This window comes from Solea senegalensis, linkage group LG7, assembly GCF_019176455.1.
Source record: "Solea senegalensis isolate Sse05_10M linkage group LG7, IFAPA_SoseM_1, whole genome shotgun sequence".
Taxonomy (NCBI): Eukaryota; Metazoa; Chordata; class Actinopteri; order Pleuronectiformes; family Soleidae; genus Solea; species Solea senegalensis.
Genome location: NC_058027.1, coordinates 12,459,430 through 12,473,262, shown reverse-complemented (window position 1 = coordinate 12,473,262; position 13,833 = coordinate 12,459,430). Strand labels below are relative to the sequence as shown.

At 42.4% G+C, this 13,833-nt stretch overlaps 1 protein-coding gene across 12 annotated transcripts in view; it reads right to left on the bottom strand.

Moving 5' to 3' along the window:
* The window catches only part of LOC122772045 (serine/threonine-protein kinase BRSK2-like), an 87,488-nt gene extending 76,227 nt beyond the window's left edge, over window positions 1–11,261 (bottom strand). For all 12 annotated transcript variants that reach the window (XM_044029681.1, XM_044029683.1, XM_044029686.1 and 9 more), the window contains exon 1: window positions 10,779–11,261. In XM_044029681.1, the coding sequence (XP_043885616.1) occupies window positions 10,779–10,872 (94 nt within the window). In that variant the 5' untranslated portion in view covers window positions 10,873–11,261. The remainder of the gene's footprint in view (window positions 1–10,778) is intronic.
* Window positions 11,262–13,833: the final 2,572 nt, after the last annotated feature.

The window sequence follows — 13,833 nt, the reverse complement described above, 5'->3', positions numbered from 1 at the left end:
TGTGTGGTGTGTGTGTACTGCAGAGAGGCTGGAGCCAGTCTTTGCTGTAATGCAGCACTGCAGCCCAACAGTACTCCACACTGCAGAGTGCTCCCTGAAAACACTGCAACATAATGTGCACAGTGGCACACACTCACGACAGTTATTTATCTAAGAACACTTTATTGACTTTCATTCATTTGGATGGAAGTCAATAAAGTGTTAACCATCACCAGTTAATGTAACACTAACCTTAACCTAACCACAATTCAAATCTTAGCCCAACTACTCACTGACTGGCTCATCTTCGACCGCTATATGCTCCACATGAGGGTCACAGGGGGCGCTGGTGCCAATCCCAACTGACATAGGGAGAAAGGCAGGATACACCCTGGACAGGTTGCCAGTCCATCACAGGGCCACATAGAAACAAACAACCATCCACTCTCACACTCACAACTAAGGCCAATTTAGGGTGTACCATTTGCCTAATCCCAAAATGCATGTTTTTCAGACTGGCAGGAAATCACAGAATTCACACAGTGAGAATTATGCAAACTCCATGCAGAAAGGCCCTTGACCAGGTTGCGAACCAGGGTCTCTTTTTGCTGCAAAGGCAAGAGTGCTAAACACTATACCAACCGTGTGGCCCCCTAAACCGACCAGTTCCTCAGAAATGAGGTTCTGACTCATTGGGACTAGGTTTTGGTATCCATGAGGACTACTGGTCCTAAGGTCAGTATTTTTGCCAGAAAAGGTCCAAATGCAAGTAGACACACACACACATCCACACAGCACATGGCTGGGAGCAGTTGTACCTGCTAGCACTACCAGTAAATTGAGTATTATAGCATTTCTTATCCCCAAACACCCCCGCCCCCTAATCTGATTATGCCACATGATTGGATGTTTTATTGAGGCTGTGGGCTTCAGGGGATGCAGCATATCTGCAGGCGCCGCCACCACCACCACCAGGACATCTGTGTGGACTGGATGGTCCTTCTGAGGCAGGAAGTGGTTCTGTCAGTACCCATAGCATCTGCATGGCCTGGCATGTGACAGAACAGAAAATCAAACAGAAAGGGGGCACAGTGGTGCAGCCTGTCCCTGGTGGTTTTCTGTAATGCTAATGAGCGAAGTGCAAAAACTTCATTAAGATTTTATACCTAACTGGACTTTCCATCCATGACCACATCCTCTTTGCTGTAAAATGACAGTGAAATCTCTCTGTGCCAATAGAACTCGGCCATCCCACCATGCTGCAGTCAGGGATTTCAGGGGATGGAGGGAAGAGAACTTTATTTATCTAATATGAGATATCGGAAACTCCTTACTGCTACAAAATGAAGTGAGGGTCGAGTGTGGGCACAGGACCGGATCAGAGAGGGGGGAGTAAAGCAGCTCTTCACATGGTTTATTTCCCCTGCTTCACTGCAAAATGCAGGAAATGCTGACTCAGGGGAAAAGTCTAGATTACTTTTGGAGAGGGATGAAAGAGAGTTTTAGAGAGAGAGAGAGAGAGAGATGGGGATTAATGCTCAATTTCATTAAGTTTTTTGGCTGAGGGAAAAATGCTGTGGGACCATAAGGGACTTATTTGAAGCCACAACCAATTGCCTTCAGATTACCAACTATTGATTGAGGCATTAAATTGGCCCCTGTTGAATATGGAAGCATGTGAAGACATGCTCATCAAGTCATGTGACTTCACAGGAAGAGGCACTAGATGAAGGGCAGCAGAGCAAATGCTGGTGAACAAACACATACAGTGAGTGTGACCAGCAGCTTGTGTCTGCTGTCAGTATGGATTCTGCTGACACAACTGTTGACCTCTCCTGTGTTTGTGTTCAGTGTTTCAGTTCAGTTAGGCTGGTGTGAAACTCGCGGCTCACTCTGGTGCTGCCAGAACAGAGACGACCCAAAAAACGAGTTGTTTCCTCGTACTTTCAGCATAATAAGGTGAAAGGATGCATGTTTTAGACAAACCCATTTCAACAATCATTACTAGTTCAGACAAATGTTATGTTATGCTCAATTTTACATCATCATGATTATCAGATCAACTTCAAATGTGAGCTGACTTTCAACTAAAGACACTGAAACCTGCTTTGGTCAAAATCAGAAGAGAAATAAATAGTTTGAACAGTTGTGAGACAAACTGTTGAGTATCTGTTACAGGAACAACTTACTTCCTCAGTGGATGCTGCTTGGCTGTGTAGCTGGATGGTGGAACGCTCATCAACTGCAGTTTTAATGTTAAGGCTGTGTGCCCACAGCATCTTCGTCCTAACAGGTGTTGCAATCAGCATGATCAACGCTGACGATTGAACCAATACAGGCCGGTGACTCTACCGCTGCCCAGCAGGACTTCCAAATCTCATTTCTTCCCAGCTGATCCACCAAAACGTCATCAGAACTACTTCACACTCTCAACAGGTGACGGTGAAGCTATCGTCATACGTGTACGAACACATCACGTTCATTGGTGCACAAACGTGCTCCATACTTACCGCTAACAACAATGCAATCATCTGCACTCCCGTGACAGTCATTAACGTTCTGTGTACACGGCAGGAGACGACCTTACTGCATTACCTACCTACCACAACGTAATGAACATAACTGACATGGGATACATTTAGGACACGGGTCTTTGCGTACTACAGGGCCCATAGAAATCACTATCTACAAACATCAGCAGGGAAATCCCAAACACAGCGGGGGCAGGAAGCACAGATGGAGAAAGAGGAGAGGACTGGTTTGCTCCAAACATATAAATTAACGTGCAGAGGTCCAAACAGCATCTTACTGTCTGATGTGTCAATGCATTGGTTGCCCCTAGGTTCACACACTCAAAGCAGAATTTAAAATGTTTCATCCAGGCTGTTTGTGTAATGTGCATTCTTATTTTCCTTACAAAAAAACAGTATTGCACTTTCTGTATTTTTCATCTCATTCAATTGTATTTGCTTTATGTCATTAGAATGCCATTATTAGAATGCCATATTTGCTTTATGTCATTAGAATGCTGAGTATTTATGACAGTGGATGGCTGGATGAAGTCATTAGCACTGGGGCTGGATACATAAATCTGTATTGATGTGCTGATGTGTAAGGCAGACATGATGACAGACGTGACAGATTTTTTGATATGCTTTTGATAGAATTAACCCACTAGACAATTTGGGACGAAACATTTCTGAGGGCTGATTTCGGGAACTTAGGATCTTGAGCATGATCAAACTTGGTAGACTTACCAGATCAAGTCACTCTCACTGGCTATTGCAACTTATCTTCCTTTGCACAATCACTGGCCAGTTTATACTACTCCACTATTTAAAGATAAAGATTCAACTCACACTACAGGATCATCAGTCTTCTCAGATCTGGACTTGTGTTACTTCTCTTAGTGTGTCTCTGTATGTCCAGAAGGGTCTTAAATGGACTCAGTTAGTGTGTTAATTAAGAAATGTAACCACTCATTGCATTGCATAGAAACACTATTAACTTAAGAGTCAAAAATAAAAATCAGCTGCTTTATCATCGCATTACTCGTAACGCTCCCCGACAAGTCTATTTTAGTATTCTGTTGGATGTTGTGGGATCTTACATGAGTGCACGAGTTCAGTCAGTGAGATGTGACCTTCACTGTGTCCTATTCTGTGAGGTCCTGGTGCCTCTGTTTTCTCATCGCTGTAGTACGTGTGTGTCGGGGTGTGTTTCTTATCTCTGCCATGAGACTGTACGAGAGGGATGTCTTTTGAGTACTGTCATCATGAGTCATCAGCGCCTCCACTGTGTGAAATTGACAGGGAAATAGAATGATGTGATATATAGTGTTTATTTTTATAGTCCTCTGCAGTGATTTCTTTTTTTTATTGTCGATGAATTCAACTTCAATTTCTACAACATCCAACACACGCACACACATGCAGTTTGGCACTCACATTGTCCCCTGAATATTTCAGCAGCAGCAGCCTCTTGATGTGCACAGGCAGACTTGTTAATGACTGACACAGGCAAGATGAGAGCAACCTAGACTAAAAGGTGTCTGCAAGTTCAAGGCAACCCAGGAAAACTGGTGTGTGTGTGTGTGTGTGTCAGAGAGAGAGAGAGAGAGATAACAGTGTTCACAAAACACGAAAACCACACTTTGTTCCCATGCTATTAAAGATTAGCGATCTAAAAATTGATGTTGTTTCTTGTTCCTGCATCATTATTTAATTAGCACTTGTAAGAACCACGTTAATAAAGTCTGCTTTTATCCTCTTTATATAAAAAAAACAAAACCTGCAGCTTATTCAGTTACATACGACTATTCTTTTGGATTAAATCAATATCACTGACAAAGCTTTGTTTAGAGTTTTCTGTGTCTGGTCGGATGTGTCTGAGAGAAGGAGTTGTGGATAATCCAGCTTCGGTAGAAGAAAATCGTTTGGCTTCCAAACTCGTTCAAGCTGCAAGGATTCAGAGATAGGCTCAAGCTTATAGCCCGACAACCACAGAGAAGGAGTTGGTGGGGTAAGAAAACCTGTGTGCAATAGAGATATAAAAAAAGAGAGAGAGAGAGGTTGGGGAGTCTAAGTCATTGTTTAATGGCCCAGGCAACCCCCAACACACACTCCATGGCTGAGCAGGGGGGCCGAGAGCAAGCATACAACCCACCATAGAAGAGAGCATTCCTCTGGTTGCCATGGTAACCTAGCAGGAAAGCCTCAGCTGGGAAAGTAAGTGAGAGCCGGAGAACACGCCAAAGAGATATACTGTATAGAAAAAAGGGAGGGGGGTTGACTCTAAATATAATTTTAGTTATCCCCCTCCTGCCTGGAGAGAAACCCTCAAAACAGTCTTCTGTCTGCCAGCAGCCAAACCCCCCCCAAAACCACCGTCACACCCCCACCCAACCCACACCCCCCCCTTTAAACCCAGTTTGGAGCACGCTCATTTCATCCTGTCAATTTTTGAACATTGATTTTAAAAAAAGCGCACAGTTGGGGAAATTAATTTAAACGATGGATGGATGGATGGATGGATGATAGTGAAATTTAACCCTTGTTAAAAAAAATGTTAGAGCTGAAAATACAGATTTTTGTTTCATCATTTCAATTTTAATTTGAGTGAAGAACTATGGAAATATCTGTTATTTAATGTATTTCAACACAAAGGTTGTTGAATGAATCCCCCATTGTTTAAAGTTTAATGCGGCAACATAAAGCCAAGCCATGCAATAATAACACACTGAAGGGTCCTTTATAAATATTTATGTATATATATATATATATATATATACACATATACATATATATGTATGGGACCACCTGCAACCTGCTGATAATGAAGCTGTATTTCAGCCACCAAAAGGCAGCCATCTGTGCTGGGTCTCCCTGCTGCCTACACCCCCACCGAATACACACATACACAGCACTGCACACTGCTGTACTGTTCCACTGGGATAGTGGGACGAGGGTTGTTAGGATGCTCCACATCAATAATATGACACTCTCTCTCTCACACACACACACACACACACACTCAAGCACACCCACCCACCACCCACACACACACACACACACACATGCACATTACAGGACATTACAACTACAAATGAAATATGTCACTGTCTCCTTCCTGCACTCACAGAAAGCTCGAGGATTTTCTGGATATTGACCCGTGTGAGTGAGACATGAAACAAACCTGTACATGCATTTGCTATTACTGTGCCTATTTTATAGTAAGCGATGTTGTTTCCACTGCATTTTTTCCATCAACATTTAAAATAAATAAATTCAACAAAGACTATGTTTTGGATAAATATGTTTTATACTTTCATACAGAATTGTCAATTCACTTTTAAATCAGGTGATATGAGCAGAAATTTTGTTCAGCCGATAAATAATGATAATGTTTGAGAGAGATAAACAAATGAATAAATGAATTCATGAATGAACAAACAAATGAATAAATGGCTACCATGCGTCAGTGTTAATTACATTACAGTAATGAGGACAACATTTAGACACACTGACATTCTTCTTCATAATCGATTAATCTGTCGATTATTTTCTCGATTAATCGTTTGGTCCATAAAATATCAGAAAACCTTAAAAAATGCTGATCTGTGTTTGTCAAACCTGGAAAGGATGATGTTCTCAAATGTCCTGTTTTGTCCACAAACCAAAATGATTGACTTTAATGATTTCTTTGTTATAAGAAAATATTCATATCTAAGAAGTTTAAACAATTGAAAATCTTGTTTTAATCATGAAAAAAGCTTCAAACCGATGAATCGATTAATCGTTTCCGCTCTAATTTGTGATTTGCCAGTTTTCATATCATATCCACCATTTACACATTTTGAAGTCATTTCAGATGCTTTTTTTCACATGATTAGGAGTAGCTGCCTCAGTGTCAGACCTCATGACATTATAGGAACTGTGACACACAAAGCAATCAACAAGATTAAAATTGTCCCAGTCCCTGAGAAAAGTTATGATTGGTGATGATGCTCATTGATTCCATTGGGATTGGGTTATGCATAAGAAAAACACTGATTACAACAGCATTGGCAGCAGCTTTGTGAGCAACCCAGGGTGGAGAGTTACAGTTCAGCTATGACTCACCAATCTGAGCCAATATTACAAAGAGTAAAAGGTTCATAAGAAAACAGACACAAGAACAGACGGAGGACAAGAAGAGGGAAAGACTGGCGGCTGCAGACGTCTCACACTGATCGCCAAGAAGGAATAGAATGGCCATTGTCACGGGAAGGAGGAATGAAACCATGACAACCATCCAGACTGTTAGCCAGCACTTACAAAAAAAAATGACACCCCCAGCCCCCCCACCCCCGACACATACACACACATGAAAACAGACTGACTAATTGTTCGAATCGGCACAGGCTCTCGCCATTCAGCTCCGACCACCACACACGCACCATGAAGGCTTTGTTCAAACTGCACGCTCAGGGCCGCGAACTGAGAACTTGACTTACATGTTCAAACAAGTCTCTGTGTTCACATGCATATTTTGTGTTTAATGCATGCATGAGATTTTTCATGGTCATACGATAATAGTAAAACTCCATGGAGCTACTGTTTTCATTATGTCTTCTACGGCTTCATTGTTGGTTCTAATATCATCAGAAACCTAAAATATCTAAAACGTAGAAATCCCATATAGAAAAGAAAAGCCATGGTTTAGATTGTCTTTTCTTGAAATAATGGGAGAGGTATTGTCTTTCCCTGTTTCTTCATGGTTTGTATGTGTTATGTTTGCGTGCGTACACCATCACACCTGAGCTACGTTCCTTCCATCTGCTCCACCTTTTGTATCTGGATACTGGAAACCTGCCTCTCATGCCTTCTGGATTCAGTCACCCTGTTTACCTGATAGCAGGTTTTCTCAAAACTTTCATCAACATGGACATGTCCAATCTGTTCTTACATCTGATGACACCTGACTCATTCACATTTGGCATGTATACAATTTAGTTTAGTTAGCCAATACCGATACAATAATACGATACGATACGATATGATACGGAATACATGGTCCACGATACCAATAATATCACAATACAACAATTCTGCGATAATCAATATATTGCAAGATAATCATAAGACAATACATCATGACATCTAAGTGAAGAAGACAAAAACCTCTGTTATTTATTCACACCGGACCCCTACTTCTAATTGCGGTTGATAATAATTATGTTTAAGGCTAAGATTTGAATTGTGACTAGGTTAAGTTTAGGGTTAGTCATTAAGTGGTTATTGTTAAGTTTAGGGATAATTCTTTGTTCAGGCTGTCCAAATAAAGAAGTCCATGCGGTGTCCTAAGAAAATTAGCCGCAAAAAAAGGTTTACGAGACAAAGAGAGAGAGATGAGTGATGAAATGTTGACACATTTTCCCATGATTAGCCTGAGCTGCATTTATATTTAATAACTTCATCTATAAATGTGATGATTTCTTCTGCAACAACAACCTACACAGCTGCCTCACTCATATCTCAGTCAATTCGTACAAACAATTAATAACACCGGCATTATTCTGGCAATGTCTGAAGCCTAACATAGACTGTAATTCATGTAGACACGTGACATACAGTATCATTTCTGAAGAATTGATTCGTTTACTAGTTGTAATTCAAATTTCTGTTCATTCCGCATTCCATATGCATAGAACAGAGAAGTGTTCTAAAATGTTATGTATAAACATGCAACTTTGGCATTATTTCATTACAATGTCCTGCTCTACTAACGTTTCCAGAACAAATGAACTGAACAATGTTCACCTATTATCTACCCCATTTGTTGTTTTACACTAAATTGGAAGAAGGAAAGCAAACTAGCCAAATATTGGCCAGTCCAGCTCATTAAAAAAGTAAATGATGTTTCTGGCTGTACAGTCCAGTCTTTAGTTCTCCCCAGATTCTTTCTGGAGAATTAATTCTGTGGAAGAGGAAATCAATAGTCTGTGTGTCTTTGTGCAGGCTAAATACACACTCAAGTAGCATTTTTCTTTTTTTTCTCCATTGGTTGAATAGAAGCATTGTATATTTAATACAGAGGCAACATAGGCTGTTACAATCCAACTCCACCAGCCAGCTAAATGGTTGGTAATGAATTATTCACCTGTGAGGAAGCTGAGCGTTGTGTAGCTGCTGGAACTCAAGGGAGACACCTTGATCATTTTTGGCCACATGTGATCACAGATGGTGGAGGGAACCTGGCCTAAGTCATGCAGACAGACGGCACGCTACAAACACATACTGTACCTGCACTGACTGTGGAGACAAATCACTGTGACCGTCAAACCCTTGTTGATATAAATTGGATGGACAGTATCGCCCCTGTGTATGACACAGCTAAACAGCAGCACAACACACACACACAACTACACGGCAGTAGGTTGAACACACATGGGACTGCCCTACTGGACTGCTTTGGTATTAGATGGGCAAACAGACTGGTCACACTCAGTCGCGATTGCTCATGTCGTCCAATATGTACTGGGTTGTATTTACATTTAAAAGTTCCAACGCTAGAGTGCTAGAACATGATTAGAACGTGTCACTAGTTTGTTAAGAATCAGCTGTTCATCGCGGATGACGGATCGTCTTTTACGTGATTTTCATATTCCCGTAGCAGCCTTCAAGTGGTCCGCATGAAAACCACCTGAAGCTCAGCTTCTGCTGTTCTCTATGGGACGACACAGAATGTTTTTTTTTTACACTGACGGTGATTGGACAAATGCGGCGAAAATGTCACTTCCAGGGAAGCTCAGCTTCTCTCAGAGTCAATGGAGCAGTGGGTGGGCGCGGACGTTGGACTTCTGCATGATGATTGGAGGAACTGTCTGAAAGGCAGAACCAGTTTTTGATTGACAGCGTTGCAGAAATGCATGTTATTTGCTCGGCAATATAGCCCATTTTTATCGGTACATATACACTGTAAATAAAAATACTATTATAGCGTTTCAGTTTTACATCATCTTCGTGTTTCCTTGTTCTAGTTGTTCGTTTGCAGAATTTCTATAAGAATGTATGTAAAAGACCAGCAACCGCCACTGGACATGTGTTTATTTCTATTATTTGAATCTACACGTGATGTTCTACTGACTTACAAGTACCACAGTGAAGTCACTCATGATACGCTCATGAGTGATACGAGAGAGAAACATGGAATTTACTAATGATAACATCAAATGAACAGCTGTAACCTGGGTTTTTCATACCACAGTGTATGGAGGTAAATGTGTGGTGTGCACATTACTGACGAGGCCCTGCTCTTCTCTGCTGAATGTTGGGCCCTGCAGGCCTTGATGATGAAACAAAATCACCATCAAGCGTGTTATTTATTGGACTACACCTTTCTTGCACAAAACATGTGGTCACATCACAGTTCTCCCTTCAACAGGAGGACTGACGACCTGTCAGACTTGACAATCTTGGTGTGATTCTAAATGAATTTTGATAACTGGACCATTTCAAACAGTGAGGCAGTGTGGTGATGCTGCCCAAAACAATTTCCCTCCAGGGATTAATAAAGTATTCTGATTCTGATGAATTGCAGCCATGTGATTGGCTGAAACCTAAGGCATTTGGAGATGTAGACATGACAAGACTGCCTTCTGTAGTTCAAACGAAGCATTTTTTTTTAATCAAATGATGTAGCTGGAAATGCAACTTGAACAGCTGATGATAAATATCCAGCACATAAATATAACCAACCCTGTGACAACAGTGTAGTGCTAAGGCCAATATCACCACCAATTAACTGGGGCCCATACGTCACTGACACGCGGAAAAGTGTGAGGTTGCAACTGCAAAGTGTGCGCGCGTGCGTGTGTATGTGTGTGCGTGCGTGCGCGTTTGGGGGCATCACTGCTGCCTCTTCTGCAGCGAGAGCAGCCTCAGCAGCAGAGCGGGACCATGTGACAGATGGACGCTAGAATTGGAGACAAGGAAATTCACAAGGGCCCGGGCCGTTAGTACCGAGTCCTCTCTGCCTGACAACAAGGATTACAGGCGCACCACCACGAGCACTGTAATCATCCCCATCACTATCATCACCGTCACCGTCATCACCTTCTCTGCATCCACTGAAGACGCATCCACCCAAATCATTCCGCAATTATGACATTTCTCCACTTCCCATCTGAGAACACGCAGTGGCGACGCGCACCAGCATGATGTCAGCGAGGCAGACGCGGATGATGATGCTGAGTGAAGAGGAGAGTCCCCACAGCATCATCATCATCATCATCCGCCGCAGCTGGCAGGTTCACTAACCTGTCTGTCCTTTGCCCAGTGTCTTCTCCAAACGGTACGGTCCCACATAGTTGGCGTAATGCCCGCTGTTGGCGTCCTTGCCCGACGATGACATGTTTATGGCGTGAGTTGACTTTTCCTCTCACGGATGTCCGAGTGGGACGCTTTTCTGGGAGTGAATAGCGCAGTTCCGTTGCGTGGTGGAGTTCACCTCCGTCGGCGTTCTGCTTGGAGCTGCAATGTTCGTCCCCCCCCCCCGCCAGCACCCTGCGTTCGCGCTTGCGTGCGTTTGCAGTTGCAATTGAGTGTCTCCACGCCCAGCTGCTCACTGCGCCAGTTTCGTGCTCGGTGCGGCTCAGATTGCGGGTTTGAACCTGGGTGCCATGGTGCTGGTTCCTGAGGAGCGGTGCGCTGCTGCCGCGTTAGGTGTGAACTGGTGATGGGACAGGACAGCATCTACTGCCGCTGCCGCTGCTCCTAACAGCAGCCTGCCTCAGCGCTTCGTCAAAGCGGAAGGACCCCTTCCGGTAGACCCTTTCAAAATAAAAGCTGTTTCATTCTGCCTGCAATATTTCACGATCAAATATTCCGTTGTTTTATTTACCAAGAATGTTTTGCTTTCGAAGATCCTTTATGTGCATATCTTTATTTGATGATATCCTAATTATGGGAACGTTTTACTTGAATTTAGTTTTTTATTTAACCTTTATTTATACAGGTGAACTATTAGACAGAATCCCTGCCAGGTCAGGGGCTGTGGTAGCCTTGAGCAATGTACCCAATCCCCATTGTTCATTGTTCATTGGACTCTCTAAATTGACCCCAGTCACCGGGGGCCACATCCAGTGTTCTGTGCCAGTCCAAAGCCCAAATAAATGGGAGGGTTATGTCAGAGAGGGCATCCGGTGTAAACATTTCTGCAGATCATCCGGTGTGGAAACCCCTGGAGAAGAAAAATAATAATTTATATGGGTAAACTAATTGAGAAGCAAGGTTTGGTTTTTAAGACGGACATTGAGACAACAACAACAACACAACACAAAGCAAAATTCATGTAAGATCTGTAGTCTTTCTGTCGTTTTCAATGAGGTGATTATTTGGTTGATTCATTGTTGGTTGGTTAAATTGCACAGTGACCAATAACATATAGTGTCACACTTGCCCTGAGAAGTTTTAGATGCAGGGAATTACAGCTGAATCTACAACAGCAATAATAAATGAAACTGTCTCAAATGATTGTCGTTGCTGATAATGTCTGGTGAAGACTGAAGCTCTAAACTACAGTTTTGAACAATTTCCAATAAGCTCATGGACTGATTCTTCTTGTACTCTTTCTGTAAGTAAATGATGGTTTTAATTTGAAGGCCGGCTCGTCTTATTTCCGCTTCCATGCGTCTTGGCGCAGCGGCTCTGATTAGGGAACGCGCCTGCGCGCAGGGCTTTCATCACGAAGATTACTGATAGGATAGAAGTCGGGTACGTGGTGATGATGGAAGATGGGATGCAACTGTTTAACAACAAATTATTTTGTAAGTTAATAAAAAGAAATCACATAAACTACAAAATAAAATGCAATAAAGGTTTTCACATCATAAAAGAAACATAATAAACATCATCAAGACCTTTCTGACATCTTGGTTGATTTGTAAATGTCTTATTTAATCATTCCAGACTCTGTGTCCAGTGTGAAACATTTAAGAGAGGTCATTGGTATTTGTTTATAATGCTTTTAAATAAAAATCCTTTAACTTTCACAGCCTTATTATGTACTCGAGGCAAGGGCCTCAGATTTTCTACAGCAGCCAAAATGATCAAACTTGTCCTAGAAGGAGGAAATGGCAGAGCGAGTGGGAGAGAAGAGTGTTTAGTCTTTCCCAGTATGTGAAGGCCACACTTAGGAACTCCTCCGTTTACTAGATGACTCTATTACTTGGGACATTGCACTGAATCTTTGAATAATTATTGAGAAACATTAATGTGTGTGTGTGTGTGTGTCTGTGTCATTAAAGTCATTTTTGTTATTAACGTGTCTGTGTGTCTGTATTGGAAACAGGTTACACGCTGGGACATTTTCACTTGATTAAAGCAGTGGTTGGTGACAGCAATTTTCTAGTCTCATCAGTCCTTCACAACAAAGCCTTTTGACCCAGCACACTCAGTGGCAGATGGCCACCCCCACCCCTCCCTAACACTACCCACCCTCCCTCTGCCTGCCTCCTCGTTGGCCCCCTACTCACTCACTCACTCACTCACAAATTTGAGTCTCCAACAAAGACTGTGAGGGATGGGGTCTCCATTTTATTATGTTAGGCCTTCTTTCCATGGGATGGCTTTTCCTAAAATGACTTCCTTTCACTGTCAGTGACATGGGAGGAGAGGATGCCCACCCACAGGCGCAAGGATCAATAGTGACTTCTTTTTTTTTGCCAAAGATGTCTTTTCCAGCCTGATTGTGCTGTTTGATAGCTGCAGGTAGCACCATGGCTGCAAAGCCAAAGGACCTTTCTAATCACCTCAAAGTGGAAAAATCTCCAATAATCACTCAGGCCTCTGATTATGGGAAGAGGATGTACAACCTATGCCCATGACGATATCTGAGAGAGAGTGTTGGAGACCAGAGCTGGTGTATTGGTGAAGACTGATGTCACAGTGTGTTCATACACACAGAATCACACCAAAAGGGTACAGCAACAGTGTCTTCCTTGTGGACAAGTTCCATATCGAGGGAGCATAAGACTGGAGGCTCAAATGAGTGAAGAAAACAGTAACAGTATATTCATAAATGTAACGATTTCAGACTTAAGATTTCAAGTAGAGGTTCAATGGCTGTACTGAGGTGCTTTGAGCCAACAAGACATGACTCAAGGAGCCATAAGTGAACATCACATCCATGGATAAGATACAACAAGTTAGAACTTTCTGCTTCGGTGCACTTTTACAAAGGCTGTCCTCAAATGCCTTTCAGTTATTGGTCAGACTTTTAAGCAGGTAAAAAAGCAAATGCCTTGCCATTTCGACATCATGGAGAATCAGCAGGTTAAATGTTCATACGCCCCACTGCTCTGGTGATGATGTA